General features: G+C 49.0%; 1 protein-coding gene across 2 annotated transcripts in view; it reads left to right on the top strand.

The window, feature by feature from the left end:
• Positions 1–790: 790 nt before the first annotated feature.
• The window catches only part of LOC126573432 (cGMP-dependent 3',5'-cyclic phosphodiesterase-like), a 38,143-nt gene continuing 21,433 nt past the window's right edge, over positions 791–17,500 (top strand). The window contains exons 1-3 of one of the 2 annotated variants that reach the window (XM_050233564.1): positions 791–2,218; positions 3,232–3,348; positions 14,714–14,824. In XM_050233564.1, coding sequence (XP_050089521.1) covers positions 1,856–2,218; positions 3,232–3,348; positions 14,714–14,824 — 591 coding nt within the window. In that variant the 5' untranslated portion in view covers positions 791–1,855. The remainder of the gene's footprint in view (positions 2,219–3,231; positions 3,349–14,713; positions 14,825–17,500) is intronic. The other variant, XM_050233565.1, reaches the window with a different exon arrangement.

The raw sequence follows: 17,500 nt of genomic DNA, 5'->3' as shown, positions 1-17,500 counted from the left end.
CAAACTCGAAAGTTTGTACGCCCTTAACTTGAGAACGGAAGGGCCGATTTCACTCATTTTTGGCGCGATGAATTCGTCTTCCTCTGCGTTATGTTTATACGTTTAAAAAAGTGATCACAAAATCAGTTTTTAATTTTTTGCACCCCATCCAATTAAAGAACGCTTTGTTTGAGCAAACCAGCGATGATTTGTCAAGTGATTTAAGTTTGGTAATTATTTTGGTTTGAATCAAGAACTATTTGTGGTAAATAGAAAACTATCTGATTTTAGTTGAGTCATTTCATAGACAGAAAAAATGCCTCCAATCAGAAGATCAAGTAAAGGAGTGCCCCTACAGTGAAATGTCGTGTGTTGAAAAGGAGAAGATGGATGAGGTGTGTTAACATTTCCCAAACAATTAGTTTCGACACTCCCCGATTGTGATGACAATTATTGAATGTTGGTCATCAGTGTCATTGGAAGCATCAGTACAGTAAAAGCCGTTTCCATTTTTATGTTGCATTAAAAACTATACATCCAACATCTTAAATATAAGTACGAACGGCACGAACGGCAGAACGAAGTTTGCCGGGAACGACTAGTATATTAATATAAAACTATGTATGAAAAGCAAGTGATTATTAAATCAGTGGGTTATTGTACACGTGTAGACGCGCTCTCTTTGAAACACGACGACACTTCGGATGCTTTCGGGTGGAAGCTCTAAAAAAAATATCTCTTGGCGGACTTTCCGGTCGCTTCGGTGGTCCGCATACTCGCGCATCATTCTACGGCCTTTACTCGGCACAAGCGGTACCAAAAGGAGCACGGGTTTTATCGCCGTCTAGTCGCGTTCAGGAAGTGGTGCCGTAGACAACGTGGGTCGCTATAATGTCGCATCGGCTCATCCCTTATCGCGCCCGTTTACGTGAGCGTTTCGCGAACTCGTACAGTGGCATCTACCCCCCGCGTGCAATTACACGTGGTCGAGCATAGTATCCTTCGCTGCAGTGCCTCTGTACCGTGCCGTTCCCTGCGTAGTGAAGGCAAACTAAAGCGAAGAGAAGAAGGCGAAAGCAAATAAAGCAAACGCGTGCGGGAATAGCGGGACAAAACGTAACCGGTGCTTTCGGTGGCCACGCGGTGCAAATTCATCATCCGCGGTGCCTCCTGTGCGTGCCCGGTTTCGCGCCGGTGATTACATAAAAGCGATCGAAAACATCGATCAATTACCGCGTTCTTGGCCGTGTACAACAAAAAAAAGGGAAGAAAGAAGCACCGGTAATACCGGTTGGTTGTTTGTTTTTGGCTGTTTTTTTTTGTGAATCCGCGTCCGCAAGTGTCCACTTTAGAAAGTGTATGTATCTGTGACGGTCGAAGATCGTGGCCTTTATTCTTCCATTCATGTGTTGCATGTGGTGCAGGTGCAGTGCCGCTCGCAGTCTCGAAATTCCTGTACCTCCCTGCGCTCAGCTCAAGATAACGATCCATTGTGCCGGCGCTCGTGTGAAGCTCGTCAACGCATTCCCGAAAGGGTGGCAAATTGGCGGGCCGGCGTTCCACAACCGATTAATGCCGCTGCATTAAACAGGAAAAGTGCATTTTATGGTGCACCGTCCGTTAATGTGTTTTATGCGTGATTGTGTGCGAATTTGAATGTGCGGGCTAGTGGTGCAAAAAATCCATTCTCCCAAAAAGGTGGAACCCCGCGCGTGGTGTTATCCGATCCGATTATCACAAGGCACAAGGCAAAAGGCCTGCGGCTGCTAATTTGCTGTGCCCATCGTGTCCAAAACAAAAACATCGTAAATTGATCGTCAAGTGATCCCGCGCTAATCGCGCTTCAGCAAAAGCACAAACAACCAAAACACGAATCATGTCGTCGGACGATTGTTCGGCGTCGGTCGATACGGCCGAGATAAAGTGCGGAACGCCAACGTCTCCGGGCGTGACGCGGCAAGACGCAATCACATCCCTGGACCACTACGAGGCGGACACACAGCTCCCCATCGACCACGACGACGACGACAACGACGACGAGGGCGAGGGCGAGGGCGAGGGCGATGTCGGTGGTGGCAACGGATTCGACGGTGGTGACGATGGAGGCGACGATGGCGCCAATCCGGTCCCGGTGGCGGCCGGCTACGAACCATGTGATCCGCTAATTATCTTGAATCTTTTCCAATCCCTGTCCGCCACCACCAACTCGCTGGAGTTGCAAATGAAAATCAATCTTCATGTAAGTCCCCCCCCCCCCCCTGGCCATCTTCTCCCGATTCGTCTCGTGTTTACTGGCATGCCGAGATGTCGAGACGGGATATGGGTGTCCCATGGTCAAAAAGGTTCCCCCTAGATAGGCAGATCTTCGGATAACGGGGACCAAGGGAAAATCGCGTCCTCAATGAACTCGATTGTTGGTCGACGATTGAATTTCTTCCCGGCTCCTCCCCCCGCGTTGGATCAGCCGCGATCCTCTCATGGCGACCTCGGCGTGATGTAACCGTAATTCGATAGATCTGTGCCCATCCTCCAGTCCGCAGTCCGGCCCTTTTGACTCGCCGCGCAAAACGAACGAATCAAAATAGAATAAAAACCCTCAACGCCGGTGCTGGTTGCCGGAGCATATCGGATCCGGCGCTGCAGTGAAGGCAATTAGAGCATTCGAGATGGCGCGCTGATGGTGGTTGTGCACCGTTGTCCGCGTCTCGTGCAGCGTTCTTGTTATTGTTTAATCAACTGCATCAACCACTGATCTGATGGAGATACTGGGCTGCTAGTAGCTAACCGCACTTTAACGCTTTAAACGCTACACAGGCACACATTTGCCTCCTTCAATTCTATAGAGCTTGTATTCCGATTCCGTTTTGCCGTTTTCTCAGACCATTAAAAATGACATAATCAGCAACGATGTCATGTCTCCCGCCCTTCGCGGGGAGAGGGATTGTACCCTCTCCCCCTCCCCCCTTAAAAACGATCATCGTTACTACGCCGGTAATGGCACATAATCACGCGCGCGCGCCTCTCGTCCGATTACGAAATACGCTGGCCGCCGTTCAAGCCGTGTTCTAGCCAGAAATCGAAATAATGGGCCTGGGAGGTAATGGGGAACTTTAGAAACCCCCTCTCTCACTCTCTACGCGACTAATGCTTATCATTTGAGCGCTACGAATTTAAACATCATCAACTGTTGTACCAACCGAGAACTCTAATGCAATCATTTCCCTTTTCTCTCCCCTCTCCTCCTCCATACAGCTACGAGCCCTCACGAAGTCGGCCTACGTCTTTCTCGTGCCGATACTGCATTCCAGCGAGGAGGGCCTCATCCAGGTCATTAACGATAACGTGCTCGAGAAGGAGATTCGCTTTTCCGTAAGTTGTACCCGTAATACTGTTCATGTTTTTTTTTCTCCTGATTTCCGCCACTAACCTCGCAACCGCACGGGAACCAGAGGACAACACACGACAGGGTGTTGGTGCGCTGCCATTCGCCCTCGAATCACGCTGTCCCGCGGCGTGCGAGTATGTCTTCCATCTTGCCGTGCGACGTGCGGCGCCTGACATTGACGTCGCAATTTACGTCACACCCGCGACAGCTTAGTAGCTTAAAGACCCGAGATCGTTATCTGGTCGCGAGTACGCGAGTCTTCACTGTGTGCACCCCCGGGGACACCCCCCCAAAAGACAACCCCTTCCGGTCCGTCTACTGACTCGCTCGATGTTACTGCCATCAGGGCACCGGGACTGGCATTTCGATTCCAATTCACTCGGTTCAAGCTTCTTTGCGCCGTTGCGGTTCCGAAGAATATGAACCGTAAATTGATTATTGATGTTTTGCATTGCCACGCCGGTGGTGGCGGTGCCGAGACGAAAATATCATTTTAACCTTTCGTGTTGGTCGAGCTTCGAGCAAGCAGAGCAGAATCGTAGACGCATGTCGGTCTGGCAATCGATAAGCACGCCTTTCTGTGGCACGAAGGTACAGTTTAATGTTATGTTCTGCCTTCGAAACGGCCATTCTGTTGGAGAAGTAATGTAAGATAACTTTGCCCGGTTCCAGTCTGGGCTGTCTTTTGTGGTGTTTTATGGCAATAAACAATTGCCGGTGCTCTTCGTCTTCGCAACAGCTCTTGCAAATTGCAAATATTCGATGGTTCTCGGTCTGTCGGTTTGTTTGACAAAGTAAAGCACCATACGATCCACCATTTGTTACTCCAAGACCCAGACAAGACGATGGCAATGCTGATAGCGCAGACCACTGCAAAGTGGTGCTACCAGTGGGGTGCTATCTCATGAGTCGCTTGACAAACTCGTCAATATTGTCTACCCACCCGGTCTGCCCGGCGACCCGATAATACAATCAATTTGCATGTGATCTCACCACCAGCCCCTCCTCGTCTGGTCTACGGAAAGACTTTGCTTGTTGACGCTAACGCCACGCCACGCTACGCTACGCCACAGCACAGCACAGCACGGCCCGGCACAATATTTGCCCAAATTGTCGGTAAATGCTGTTACAACGCAGCGGGATGACGACGATAACACGCCCGTGAGCCGGCGTGTGCAAGAGTGTGTGGCCTATTTCCGTACTTCTAAGACATAATGGCATAAGCAGCGCCAGTCAACGTAATGCTCCACAAACACTTAATCCCCCAGCCCGCCCGGCAGCAAATGGTGGTGGCCATTTGTTCCGGAGGAGACGCCTTGTACCGGTAATGTGCGCCAACGCCTTGCAATTACTTTCTCAATCAATTCCCATCCGGGCGAATGGATTTCCCGTTCTGCACGCTGTGAGCAAAGCGCTTAATGTAATGTTCAATCATTTGTTTTCTGGATTAGTTGCACGGTGATGGTGGTAGATGTGTATAGTCGTCTAATGATGTGTAGCACTTCCCCCCCAGACGGGCGAACGAACGGAAGAACTATTGTTTAATCTGGCCCATGGTGGCCCATTAACGACTGAAGATCCTGATCCTCGGTACCATAAATCCAGCAGCACACATTTTGTGGAACACAATTTATGAATGTTAAAATGGCGATGCGTTGAGTTGTTAAATACTGTTGTAGCATAAATTACATGGCCCCCCTTTGAATTCCACTAATTAATCGTAAGCTGCCACGAGCGCCAAAGGCTGGTGCGCGTGCGTGCGATGATTTCCCCCGAGGCGGAACTCTAGTCTGGCTTTATTATCTCACGATGACTGCCATTAGAGGTTCGCTAGAAGATGATTTCCCTGATGCTCACCCAACAACCTGGCCTGATTAGGGGGGGGGGGGGGGGCGAATTCGTTTACTGCATCCATTCATTACCCTTCTCGACGGAGACTCGACACCAAAGGGCAATTCCCGGGGCTCGGCAAAGTTATGCTTGATGTTGGAGCAATCGGCGTTTGGTTTAATCGCTCGGCAATAAGCAAGATTTAGCTGGTTCCGGGGAATCATCTAATCAAACATTGAACCCGACGACGACGAACCGAAGACGAAGAGACGATACCAAAAATGTGAAGGCTCTCTCCCAAATCGTGTCCCCGTGGCTCCCCTCCTAGTTCTTCAAATGCCATAAATTACGTGCAGTCAAACTTGGCAGATCCCGTACCCGTGGCCCTGGTTATCCGTGGCTCCAAACGTCGGCCATCGGGTGCCGTTGGCCTACTTTCGCTTGAATTTACTTTGGACGCCGGCATACAGCCAGCCTGTCGCTCAAGGGAGCATATCATCGGTCAACAGGCAAACAGACAGTGGCGGACAGTGCTGGAAGGTCACGGAATTCACTTCCCTGTTTCCATCACGCAGGCATCGGAGGCAGCTACTGCTTCGAGGGTGTCTATCTATCGAATGTGCCGATCGATGGCGATATTTGGGCTGCATTCCGGGAATTCAGGCGAGGGGATTCATCCCCGTTGGACGTATTCCCTTTTCAACGTCTCCGATGGATCGATACACTGGAACGCAATGTTTGGGTTCAAATTTGACGAATTTTGTGAAACAATAATGCGCCACAGGGTACGGTGTCGCATGATTAATAGTTTCTTATTTGCATTTTCTTCCTTCCCCACCTTGATCCTTCGGTGATAAGAAACAATCCACTCGCGTTGTTCGCTAGGACACAGAGTGTAATGTTGTTGTCCATAAATAAGCTCGCACCAATACCAAAGCCAAATGAAGGCAACTACTGGCCACTCCTGGCCACGGACACAGCAACTCAGCACAGGCTAATGTTTCATATTCGCTGCGCCGTAACTCCTGAAGCGTCACTCTCTCTTTCTCTCTCCCTTTGGCAAGGGGGAAAGGTCAGAAAACCGTCACCGCAACCACAACGGAAAGGGGGGAGAGGCGAAAGAAAGCAGGGACAATTTTCATGATTAAGTAGAAATCATTTTCTTCCAGCACAGCTCCAGGGCTTTCCCCCCCTTTTCGCCGATCCGATCCGATAGGAGCGTATCCGTCCGATATACCGTGCTGTGCGCCATATTTCTGGAGCACCCTGGATCGGTGCTTTTGTTTTTATGTCTTCACCATCCTTGCCGTCGACGACGATTCAGGCGTAACCCTTTGGGTCTTGGAGGACTTGTGGTGCCCGTACCCGGACTTCGTTTCGGTTCCACTCGATGACGGCGATTCGAGCCCAGAAGGTGGTGTAGAAGAGCGGTTGATATCGGCACAAATTACGCTCCCTCTCTCTCCATGCCCGCGTCCAGCGTCTGCCATTGACGTCAGTGTCCAAGTCCAAGTCGGAACGTCGTCTGCTGGCATCGGAAGGTCGCGCGCGCGATCCACGGCAACCGTGCGAGGTTAAGGAATTAGAGGGTTTTTTGTTGCTGCTGTGGTTGCTCGAAACCGTTCATTGCACCGAAGGTATGCGTGTGCCCTGTGCTTGGTCTTTATCTGTTGCTGTGGCCTGAGTTGTTGTTTTTTTTTATTATTATCTTCCCCAGCATTGCTCAGCGCTTATCTAAATGAATAATCATCATTTCGGGCACACTTTAACGGTCAAACGCTCGAAGATGTTTCGAGGGAGTCACTCGAAGACACACTCTGTTAATGCTTTTTCGTTCACTCGCTTACCTTCACGTGGCGAGTTCGTTCGTCGTCGTTTGAGCCACAAAAAACCTTTACAAACACCTTCTTCGAGATAATTGGCTACTCTCTGTGTGTCGCTCCGGCAGGCTAAGAGGCTAAGCACCGCGAGACCGCAGCCATGCTTTTGTGTTATCTTGTGCCATGATTCATCGGTACCCATCCCCATGCGGCCAGCCAGTGTCGTTGGCCCGATGCCTATGCTCTGCAACGAACCACCGTCATTTTATCGTCTGCAACAATGTCGAGTCCGTGGGGTGTCATCAGATAGTCTTTAGCGAGTGAGGTAGGCTTGTGGCCAGTGCGTCATACGCAGTTTTCAAGTCGGTGACTCTCGTGTCTCGCGGTCTCGCGACCCCGAGTTTGTGATGCAAATTTAATTGAACGAAGCGAAGGATATTTTTGGCACGAGACTAACAAACTTTGCAACCTGGGCGTCGCTTTTCGTGGAAAAATGTATTGCACTCCGATGGCACTCGACCTGGCGTTGTTACTTCATTGCGGGGAGAGCGCAGGTGACGAGACAACCAAGCCATATATTAGCTGGGTGAGCTGGGCTCAAGATGATGGTGATAAAGATGAGGTGTACTGATATGCGCCGGTGACAAGCGCTGGTCTGTTGTCTTGCTTTGGTTTTCTAAATATTTGCCTACTGTCTTGTGGTTGTTTAAGCTTCAAATGCCACTTTGGTGAAAACAGGGGTGTATATTACGATAAACATGCTCGAGCATTAGATGATTCGGTGCAGAAATATTTGCTTCAGGCGTGTTGTGAATAATTATCCAGTGCATCAACTGGAATTCAAGTGAATCATCTTCTTTAATCATTCCAATTCAACATGATTATTGAAATAATTAATTTACTAAACGGAAAGATGAAAACACCACGCTCGACTTGTTTACCATCTGTCGCAAAGTGTCGTCCTCGAACCAATTAACTGCACTCCGCCGGAGAGAGGAACAGCTTAACATTCCGAATTCCGACACTCCACAACGCACTCCCATTCCTGCGACGATCGTTTCCTTTTTCCTGGAACTGCTCAGTGGCAGCCGGCAAGCGGTTGCTGCGACCAGAAGCTCCAAGTAAGAGCGTTTCATAGAAATGATGGAGGCGCCTCGAGGGCCTACGCGACGGCACTTCATTTCTTTCACTTTCTTTGTGGCTGGGGCCTTCCGGTTCCGGTGTTCCAAGGCTAGAAGACCATCATCCGCCGTACACACCCGCAAGCGGAAGAAAAATGAAACTTCGTTGCGTGATGGATGGGCGTGCCAGCTGATTGAGAGCAATCAGCTCGTTAGTTTGTCCGTGCTGCTACCGCTCCATTGACGATCTACTATTATTTTGCTCCACTTTTTGCTCGTGCAGAAGAAAAGTGAGAAACGTTTCGAAGGTTTACTGTTTTGAATTGAATCGATTTGAAAGGCAATTGCGTTTTAAAACGAACCGTTCGAACTTAAAGGCATCAGCAATCGTCGTAAACATCCTTTTTTTGCGGGGCGGGTGAAGGTATCGGCATTCGCATCCCTTTGATGTTTGCTAGGCTACTGCTATACATCATTGTGGCCCTTTTACTAATGCGATTACGGCCACACTGCCGTGCCCGAGGGCTCCTGATATCCTCGGTAACCCAGCATCCCACTGCGGAACCCCGGCTCGTGATAGGCCGCCAGCGATCGTGAAGGGAAGCAGATAAACGGAAGAGATTGGATGTGATTCGAGCCGTCAAATTCGGAGAAAAAGGGAAACCGTGTAATGCGATAATATTTCAAAAGCTGTCAGGTTCGTTTTTGCTGGCCAGATCAGCCGCGTGAAGTTCCGCTTCCGAGCGTTACGAACCTTCGCATGACACACCCGTCGCTAGGGCATAAAGGTGGATCGGTGAGTAAGTGAATGTGGTGGTGGTTATGCGGAAGCAAAAATGTGGAAAACCATAAAAAGGTATACCTCTTGATGGAATGTTCAAAATGAAATATTAACGACACGCGGCGGCAGCAGCAGCAGCAGCAGCATCCATCTCCAACCATCTCCTGTCCTTTATGCTCGCATCACTCCACTGAGATGGACCTGAGTCGGAGTGGTGTCGAGGTGAGTTGTTGTTAAAGAGTGTGCAGCAGCAAATTGTGCCCCAAAGCCGTGCCCTTTCTGCTCTTCGGCAGCAACGAACACGTGAGAATGGCATCAAACAATATGAGACCGGCGTCCGGGTATCATATTTTTCACGCTCGTGTTTCTTGTTATTGAATCATATGGTGCGAGAGATGTGATTTGTAGCGCTATCAAAAGAAGAACCTGTGATAAACAGCGAAGTAGCGTTATTTCTCGTGGAACAACATGAAAACATCTGGTTATGTTGTTGCAGTTTTCTATGTTCTATCCTTTTATGATGCATGCATCGAGTATTGCATCGAACAATTCAAGATTCATTCGTTTCTCTCTGCACGGTTTAGACTTCAAAATTCGATCAGGATAACAATTCAATTTTGATTGATTTTCATTGCAATAAATTCAACCAAAGCTATTATTTGCCCTAGCTTTTAACTTACTTTACAATATTTCAGCAGCGTTACTACAATTGAACATGTATACCCGTTATATGACTACCGTGGCCTATTTGGATTGCGAAAAACCACAATATTGTTCAATAAAGTAAAATCCTTCCTAGACAATTATAGGTACAGTATTGCATTAAAAGGACCATTTCAACCGATATTTTTTTAAATAATTTATTATCCTAATAATGTACAAATCCTTAAAATTCCAAACTGTACTTTCTCGTGATCCAGACAATTCAAATTCCATTCCAACATGCACCCACTCATCATTGACTTCAAATTAATGATTCTGCAAATCGAGTGCAACGGCACAGCACCCCGAGCGCACGTCAGCAAACATTGCATTTAGCGACAAACCATCAATCCCATCCCATGGGACCGCGTTGGACAATTTAGTGGGCGTATGTGGCCCCCAGTGCCAGACCAGAGGCGTCGTACCACCCAAGAGGAACTGATTGTTACATGTTTGGCCACCATAACATGCAACTGGTGGTAGTAGTGGTGGGATGCTTTGATGACGTTCTCGTGCTGGTGTTGTGCAATTGTTGCTGAATGTTATTTGTAACAGCAGCAGCAGCAGCAGCACCGCCGTACTGCCGTGAGGGTGCTAGGGTTTCACGGGTAATGCATAATGTGATTACGAACAGTTCCCGTCCCGGCCTGGCCGGCCGGCCATTCATTCGAAACGTGTCGCTCCGTTGCATCACGTGTGGCCGATAGGAGTGGCGAACAGGGAAGAGGGCTGTCGCGTCCACGCTCGCGCGTGTGTTTACAGTCCTCGTTGATTGATTCGTTCTTTGATTTATCACAAACCGTGGTGACTGTTGTGCGATTCGTAACTCATTAAAAGTGTTCCAGTTGATTGGATTGCGAACTAGCATTTCCACAAACCTCTTAGTACCTTGTAGCATTCCCGGGGAGAAAGTATGTTGAAACAGTTGACAATTTTCATATCTCGAGAAACACGGGTCCCGGGATGATAAGTTTAAAGTTAAATTACCAGAACTTTGCCTCAACTGCTGCCTGGCATTTGAAGTGTTGCCTGGCATTTGGTTTCGCCTTCCACAGATACACACAAAAACTTTCTATCGTATGTTGTGGCTGATAAAAAGTTCCTCTAACCATCATCTCGTCGTCGTCGTCGTCGTTGTCGTGTTCTTCCTCCCGTTCGTCCGCAAAGGCCAACGACGGGATTATTCATTATCGTGGCTCACACCACAACTTTATCGCCCGGGTTTTGACGCAATACGGTGGCACGGTACCGCCGGTCGGTCTAGAGTTTTGCACAATCTATATTCCACTCCCTCCATCGTCCGACCGACCGACCAGCAGCAGTAGCAGCAGCAATTTTCTTATAAGCGCTGTCAAAAACACACCTTTCCACACCTTTTCCACCTCATCGGTAGCTCGGAAACGGCAAACAAACGGGAACGGTGGCCCATCCCCTGTACCCTCCTCACCATTATCCACCACCTTTGGACGCTTATCATCGCGTTCGAGTGCGCTCAAGGAAGGGGGAAGATAGAGTTTTCTTGTGGTGGGAGTGGTGGTGAAGCGCTGAATGCCGAAGCCAGTGTGCACGACGATTCGCTCCATTTCCAGGCGCTCTCATTTCCATTCGGTTTCACTTTTCAAAAGCAGAGTCCGCTGCTCTAGTCTGGGGTCTAGGATTGGCGCAGGGACAGAGGGGCCTTCAGTATGGCTCTTGATTCACGTCGTGGTTGCGTCTTCCGTGGGCCTTGGCCATTCAAACTTTCGTTCGTTTCTGTTGGCCAATGCTGATTGTGCGGCTTGTCGTCGCTTTTCACTGTGCAGCGACAGAGAGAGTAAGGAAGAGAGAGAGTGGGCTTTAAACGGCCATCTTGTTGTACTGCTGCACATCGCATTGAAACCAGGGAAGCATTGCTGTGATGCACAGCCAGCGCTTTATGGAACTATTCTGAGCGCGGTTTGTGCCCTTCGGTATCCTTCGTTGGCTTGAAGCGGCTCGAACAAGGAACAGTAAAGGAGTCTGTGATAGGACTTTGCTCATCGTAAACAATAAACAACCAATGCGCTGACTCAGCACTACCAAAGGACAATGGCCATCGGCAACTGATAGGAGTAGAATAGAATAAAGCGACAACAAAAATATGAGGAAAAAACCTGGGCCTCCGGCGAGAATTCTGTTCGCGTCGTGCGGGTGAACGCAAAAACGTGTGCCGGTGTCGGGCGGGCGCATAAATCAGAATCCATTCACTGTCGTTGCCGCGGTCACCATATCATCAACACCATCAACACCGAATCGACACACTGCGTCTGGGACCGTTCGTTTACGTGGCAAAAATTAAGATACTCCAGCCGGGCGTGTTTGGTCTCATCGAACATGGAGACGTTAGATGAGAATGAGACCCCCCGGCGCATACGCATCCCACCGGAACTGGCGTGCTCTCGTGCATAAAAAGTAGCACGAGCTGAGGGCTACAAGAGACAAGGCCGAAGCCAGTGCTCCTCCCACTCCCGAAGACCATGACATTCTTTTTGCTGGTTTTTTGTTTTGGCTGACGCTGCCACTCGGTATGCTGGGCGCCATTTAGATGGCTTTTTGTCTTGGCTGGCTCAGCGAAAGGGTGCTGCTGCTGCTGCTGCTGCTGACGAAGACATCACAACGCTGAGCTCCTCCTCTTACAGGTTTTATCTCCTTTTTTATTAAACCACGTGGATTGCATTGCCCAATTTCGATCACTCACGACCCGGACAGTGGAGTAGATAATACGCACCGGGTCGGGCAGTAATCTGACCAAACAAAGCTGCTACGTGACTCTGGGTAAGGCCACTAGCCACGCACCTATTTTGGTGTTTGATTTCGTAACACAGAAATAGGAATCTATTTTCGGACTTTGGACCTAACCTGAAATGCGCATCTTATAGGCTCGGTGGACGGTGTCACCATTAATGCTCTCTCTCTCTCGCTCTCTCTTCATCTACCAACGCTCAAAAGGATTTCTTCGGGCTAGGGTGTCGTCGTTGTGGTCTGCGCATCTACTTTCCCTCATTATCTCGCGTTTGTCGCGCCCCGTAAGCAGCAGCAGCAGCAGCAGTGACGAAGGTCTCGTTCGCTCGACAGGCTTTTAGAGTGTCGTTTTGGAGCGGAAGAACAGATTCCGACAGACGGGATTAGCGACAGCGACCGGCCGTAGCTGATGGGGGTACAGCACCGAAAGCACCGGAACCGGAGAAAAAAATGAATTAAAAAGTATTTCGTAAACCCAGCGCCCTCAACCCCGCCCCGCCGGAATAGACAACAAGAAAACAAGCGAAACCCAAACACCCTCGTTTTCCATGCGGAGAAAGTTTTCAATTTATGCGAATTATTTTCCATTAGCCTGCTCCATAAAGCTGCCTTTGTCTTTGCCGATGAGTGTGTCCTTCGAAATCATCCCGTTTTAACAATCTTCCTCTGCTAGTCCGCCATTCTTTTTATATTCTTTATTTTTGTTGGGTCATTTTTGTCTGCCAGGTGGCATTAGTCTGTGCGCCTTCTTCCCGTGCACTGCCATCTTATTAGCCGCAGTGACGCACATTTCCGCCAGCGCATCGTTAGGGCACACTCGACAGCCGGAAGGGTGCGTATTAGCTGGGATTGTTTCCCAAAAATGTTTTCATTACACGCCTCGTCTCTCATTTCGGCCTCATTTGACATTCGAGTGCTTATCCGGAGGCAGCATTATTGGGAAACAATCCGCGAAAGAAACATTTCCAGTGCGATGCTTCGATGCTGTCTGTGCATCGTTTCCATTGGGCATTGGATTGCTCACTGTGAAATGCAATAACGGCGTGATTACGACGGGAAATTCAATCTTTTCTCCATTAACATTGCCCTGTGCTATCGGAATGTGACATTAAGCCCTTCCACAGGATTCACTCCAAAAAAGGGCCCCCGGCAGCGAGTGCCAGCTTCATTTCGCATTCATTCCACACCACGGTCACGGCCACGGCCACGGTGGTGAAAGTTGTTGTGCAATTTATTCACTTTTCAGCTTCGTACTCCGTCGCGGAGAAGCGTATTTAATTAATTGATATGCCAGTTATTACTTTCTGACATTCTGGGGGGGGGTTCCCGGAGTTTATCATAAAATTCAAATTACAATGTCCCTTTTTTCATTGACATTCTGTTTGTTGGAAGCTCTACATCCAGCGGGCTGCGATGTCGAGGATTGGGAATTGCACCCGGAAGCCATTTCGAAACCATGAATCCCACTGTCTGCTCCATATAGACACACTCGTAGACACACATACAAGAGACAGACAATTCCGAGATATGCTTGCATTGGCCACAGCTGGATCCTGATCCTTGTCTCTGTCCGTTCGGGCACGTCGCTCGTGCTTCTGGTGCTACTGCTGCGTGCTTGCCGTAGCGTAACAGGAGTGTGAGGTTATGGCGCATTTCATCAGAGGCAACCCTACTCCCCTCTCTGGAACTGGAAAGTTGTTGTGTTGGGGAGGACGGTGGGGGACCACCAGAGAGATCAACATCAATCAAAGGCGTGCTCAAACATCACGCGTGTATGGTGCGTGTTAGTAAATCACGCAGAAAATCGAAACACCACGAACCATGTCATGGTCTGCTGTGTTGAGCACAGTTGGCTATGCTTTGGTTGTTGTTGTTTCCGGTCCTCCTCTCTCATCAGCTGCTGGACCATTCTTCCACATCTCTAACGATGCGAGGCGCTTCGTTTTTCTTCGTTTTTCTCTTCCACTCGTCCATCGCTACGCTGGAGGATAGATGGATCTAACCCATATCTGCATGCAGGATAGATTGAAACAATGCGGCGCATAATGTGATTGGCATCGTTGATTACGGTCCGGGGGGCTCAAGGCTTCCGGCTTTCAGAGCTTCCGAGCTTCCGGTTTACTGCTACTGTTTTTCTTTTCTGCTCTGTGGTGATGACTTCCTGTCTTTTCCTCAACTTCTACCACTCTCCCTTTGAATCGGATAATTACTCGTTTCAGTTCAGTTCAGTGCAAACGGAGGAAGGAATATCTAATAAATATAAATGTACTCTGGTTTACCGTATTCTTCTCACTAATTCTTTCCTTTTTCCATCTTTTTCCCCTCTACTTTACAGATAAATTCGACACATTTCCGCAGCGGTTCCCATCACAACGGCTACCCGTTCGTGATCGATGATCTGAACAAGGACTTCTCGGAAGTGATCGAAATGGTAAGAGCGCTGCATGTGAGTGTATGGTTTTTCTTCTTTTCGCTGTTTTTCTGTGGTATTGGTGGTGGTGAAAACATTTTACACGAAGCGAGCCACAGCATTTAACACCAAATCACGAATTTCATGAATCATTCCACTGCGTCTGAACGTATCATGCGATGACGGTGCCGCAAACTTGCATTTTGGTTGCCCCCGGGGCCCCAGAAAATCAGCAGCAAGCATCTGCCTACAAGTTGTTTGCGAGGCGAGAGGAGACGAGTAAATTAAATTTAGTTTAAATGGATTTCGAAGAACATGATGAAATGTGGCTCTCTCTCTCGAGAGAGAGAGAAACTTTCCACGCGCCCCATGGTACATGATCCCGAATGGAGGAAGAAAAAGGAAGAGCTAATCTACGCCCGGTTCTTCTCCATCGCCCGTCGGTTATTCCAATGTCAGGGTTACCGGATGCATACGATGCTTCGTCCTCTTTTCAAGGTCCTCCGGTTTGGCAGCGAGCCATCGAGGATTTACACATCGAATAGAGCGAAAGTCAAACCGAACGACTACGTGGTGTGCGAGTGCGGGGACATGCTGTCTGTTGGGACGGTCTGAAAGATTTCACTGGCATCACCCATCATCTTCCTGCAGCATGAGCTGGAAAGGCTGCCGCAATATGATCTCAGCACAAAATGAAGGCAAAAAAAACCGTGCCTCCAGCTCAAGGACAGGGATTCGATCCTTTCGTTTCGTACCACGTGGCACGATGGAGACGCATGGTGTTTTTCATTTTTCCGTTTTTTTCCATGGATTTACGCATCCAATCACCAATCCAGCGTACATTTTACAGCGTACTGCTCGTAAGTCTTCACTTCGATCACGCCATGAAAATGGAGGCAATCGAAATGACGTCGTCCTGCGCCCCGCATTTGCAATGAAAATATTATCCCAGCTCGTGTACCGGGGTCATGTGTTAAGTACGGTGTTTTCCTTCGCGTTGGCCTCGTAAAAGCTGCTGTTTTCATTACTGCACCAACGAGCTATGTAGCAGTGAACAGCGGTGAAAAGCATAAACACCGAATGTCATGTCGCTACGAGCGTACCGTTCATGTCATCAACATCATCGTCGTCGGGTTGATGGGTTCGTAAATGAACGTGATTGTTTAATGGCCACTTCTGTTGCCTGTCACACTTAAATACGCTTCCTTGAAACACGCGCACGATGGTTTGCGGGATTTATGATGTGTTTGTGTCACTTCCAACGCCTCGCCATGCCGTGCGCTTCGAAGAAGCAATCATTCGAATTAATTGTTTCGTTTGCTTTGCCCACAAAGCCCAACACAATACGCATTCCACAAGTTGTGGTCGGATTCGGCATTTGGCGGATCAAACAATCGCGGTATCGCACCCATGTAACCTGAGAACCCGGCGAGAGGAACGCACGAACGCGTGGCAAAAAGCAATCATCAATCCGATCAATTCGAGCCACTGAACTGCCGGCGCTCGGCTGCTGTCACTCGTCGTCGTCTGTCGCAGAACGTGAGCCAAGGTCTGGTGAATCGTGGTGAATCTTTTGAAGCAAGCCTACCTACCTACCGCAATGCTGAGTAAATTGTGTGAAACATAATATTTATTACTCCGCGTCCTGGGTCACCTAGCCGTCGCTCCCCAGACCCGGACTAAACCAACACAAGCGTTTGATGGAGCTGCATTGCGAAAAGAGCACCTCGCACGTGGCACACCGATCTGCGCATCGAGAGTGTGTCTGAATTTGCTGAGTAATCCTTTGAAAGCAACATCAAGTCCATCCGCAGGATCTGTGGGCCACGGTAGCATCGAGCGCTCTATCACCAAGCACCATGAATCCTTTATCCTCCACACCGTTCCGTCGCTTCACGATGGCCAACCGAACACCGAGTTCACCGAGTGTATGTTTGCACGGCTGCGGAGTGGCCAGAGCCACGCGGCTCAGAATTTAATCGCAAATTGGATCCCACATTAACGCAACCGCCATGAAATGAGATTCCGACAAAAGGGAGAAGGAGGAGGTTAGGAGGCATTTTTCGATATTTTTCCCCTCCAGTGGGCGCAGATCATCATCACGGTGGTGGTGGTGGAGGCGGTTCGCGTGGTTGAATAGGAAAAGTGATGCTTCAAGCGGATGCTCGAGGGACTTGCGAGAGTTTTCGGTCGATGGGGAAGGGGGAGGGAGAATAAAATTAATAAGCCAAGTTTAAGCTTGCTAATGCGTAGGGAAAGTATTTGGAGAAAACTGTTTTGGAACATTGGAAATTGGATTCAGCAACAGAGCGACCGGTTCCGGGCGACCTTAAGAGCCCACTAAAGCCCCCGGCACAGCACTGCGGCTATAAAAGCTTTTCATCATTTGAAGCCACTTCTACAGAAATACGCTACAGCGCTAGCGGAACAAAGTTTACAGAGTGGCAGTTAGAGTGATACAGTAAATAGATAAAGGGGAACTTCAGCCGGACCCTTCAGCCTAGAAAGCGACCCAGACGGAAGCAAATGCCCTTCTCATTTCCCCCTCTTTTCGCACTCACGAAAGCGTTCAACTTTATGCTGGCTAGTGTTTGTCTCGTGTAGCCTCGTGTCCAACACCTTCATGTCCGTGGGAGTGTAATGTTACTTTCATCTTTCGGTGTTTGTTCCGAGAAATAATTAATAACACGCGAGAAGTTTTGCTGTCTCTGC

This window comes from Anopheles aquasalis, chromosome 2 (assembly GCF_943734665.1).
Source record: "Anopheles aquasalis chromosome 2, idAnoAquaMG_Q_19, whole genome shotgun sequence".
Lineage (NCBI taxonomy): Eukaryota > Metazoa > Arthropoda > Insecta > Diptera > Culicidae > Anopheles > Anopheles aquasalis.
This window is presented reverse-complemented; position numbering and strand designations above follow the sequence as displayed.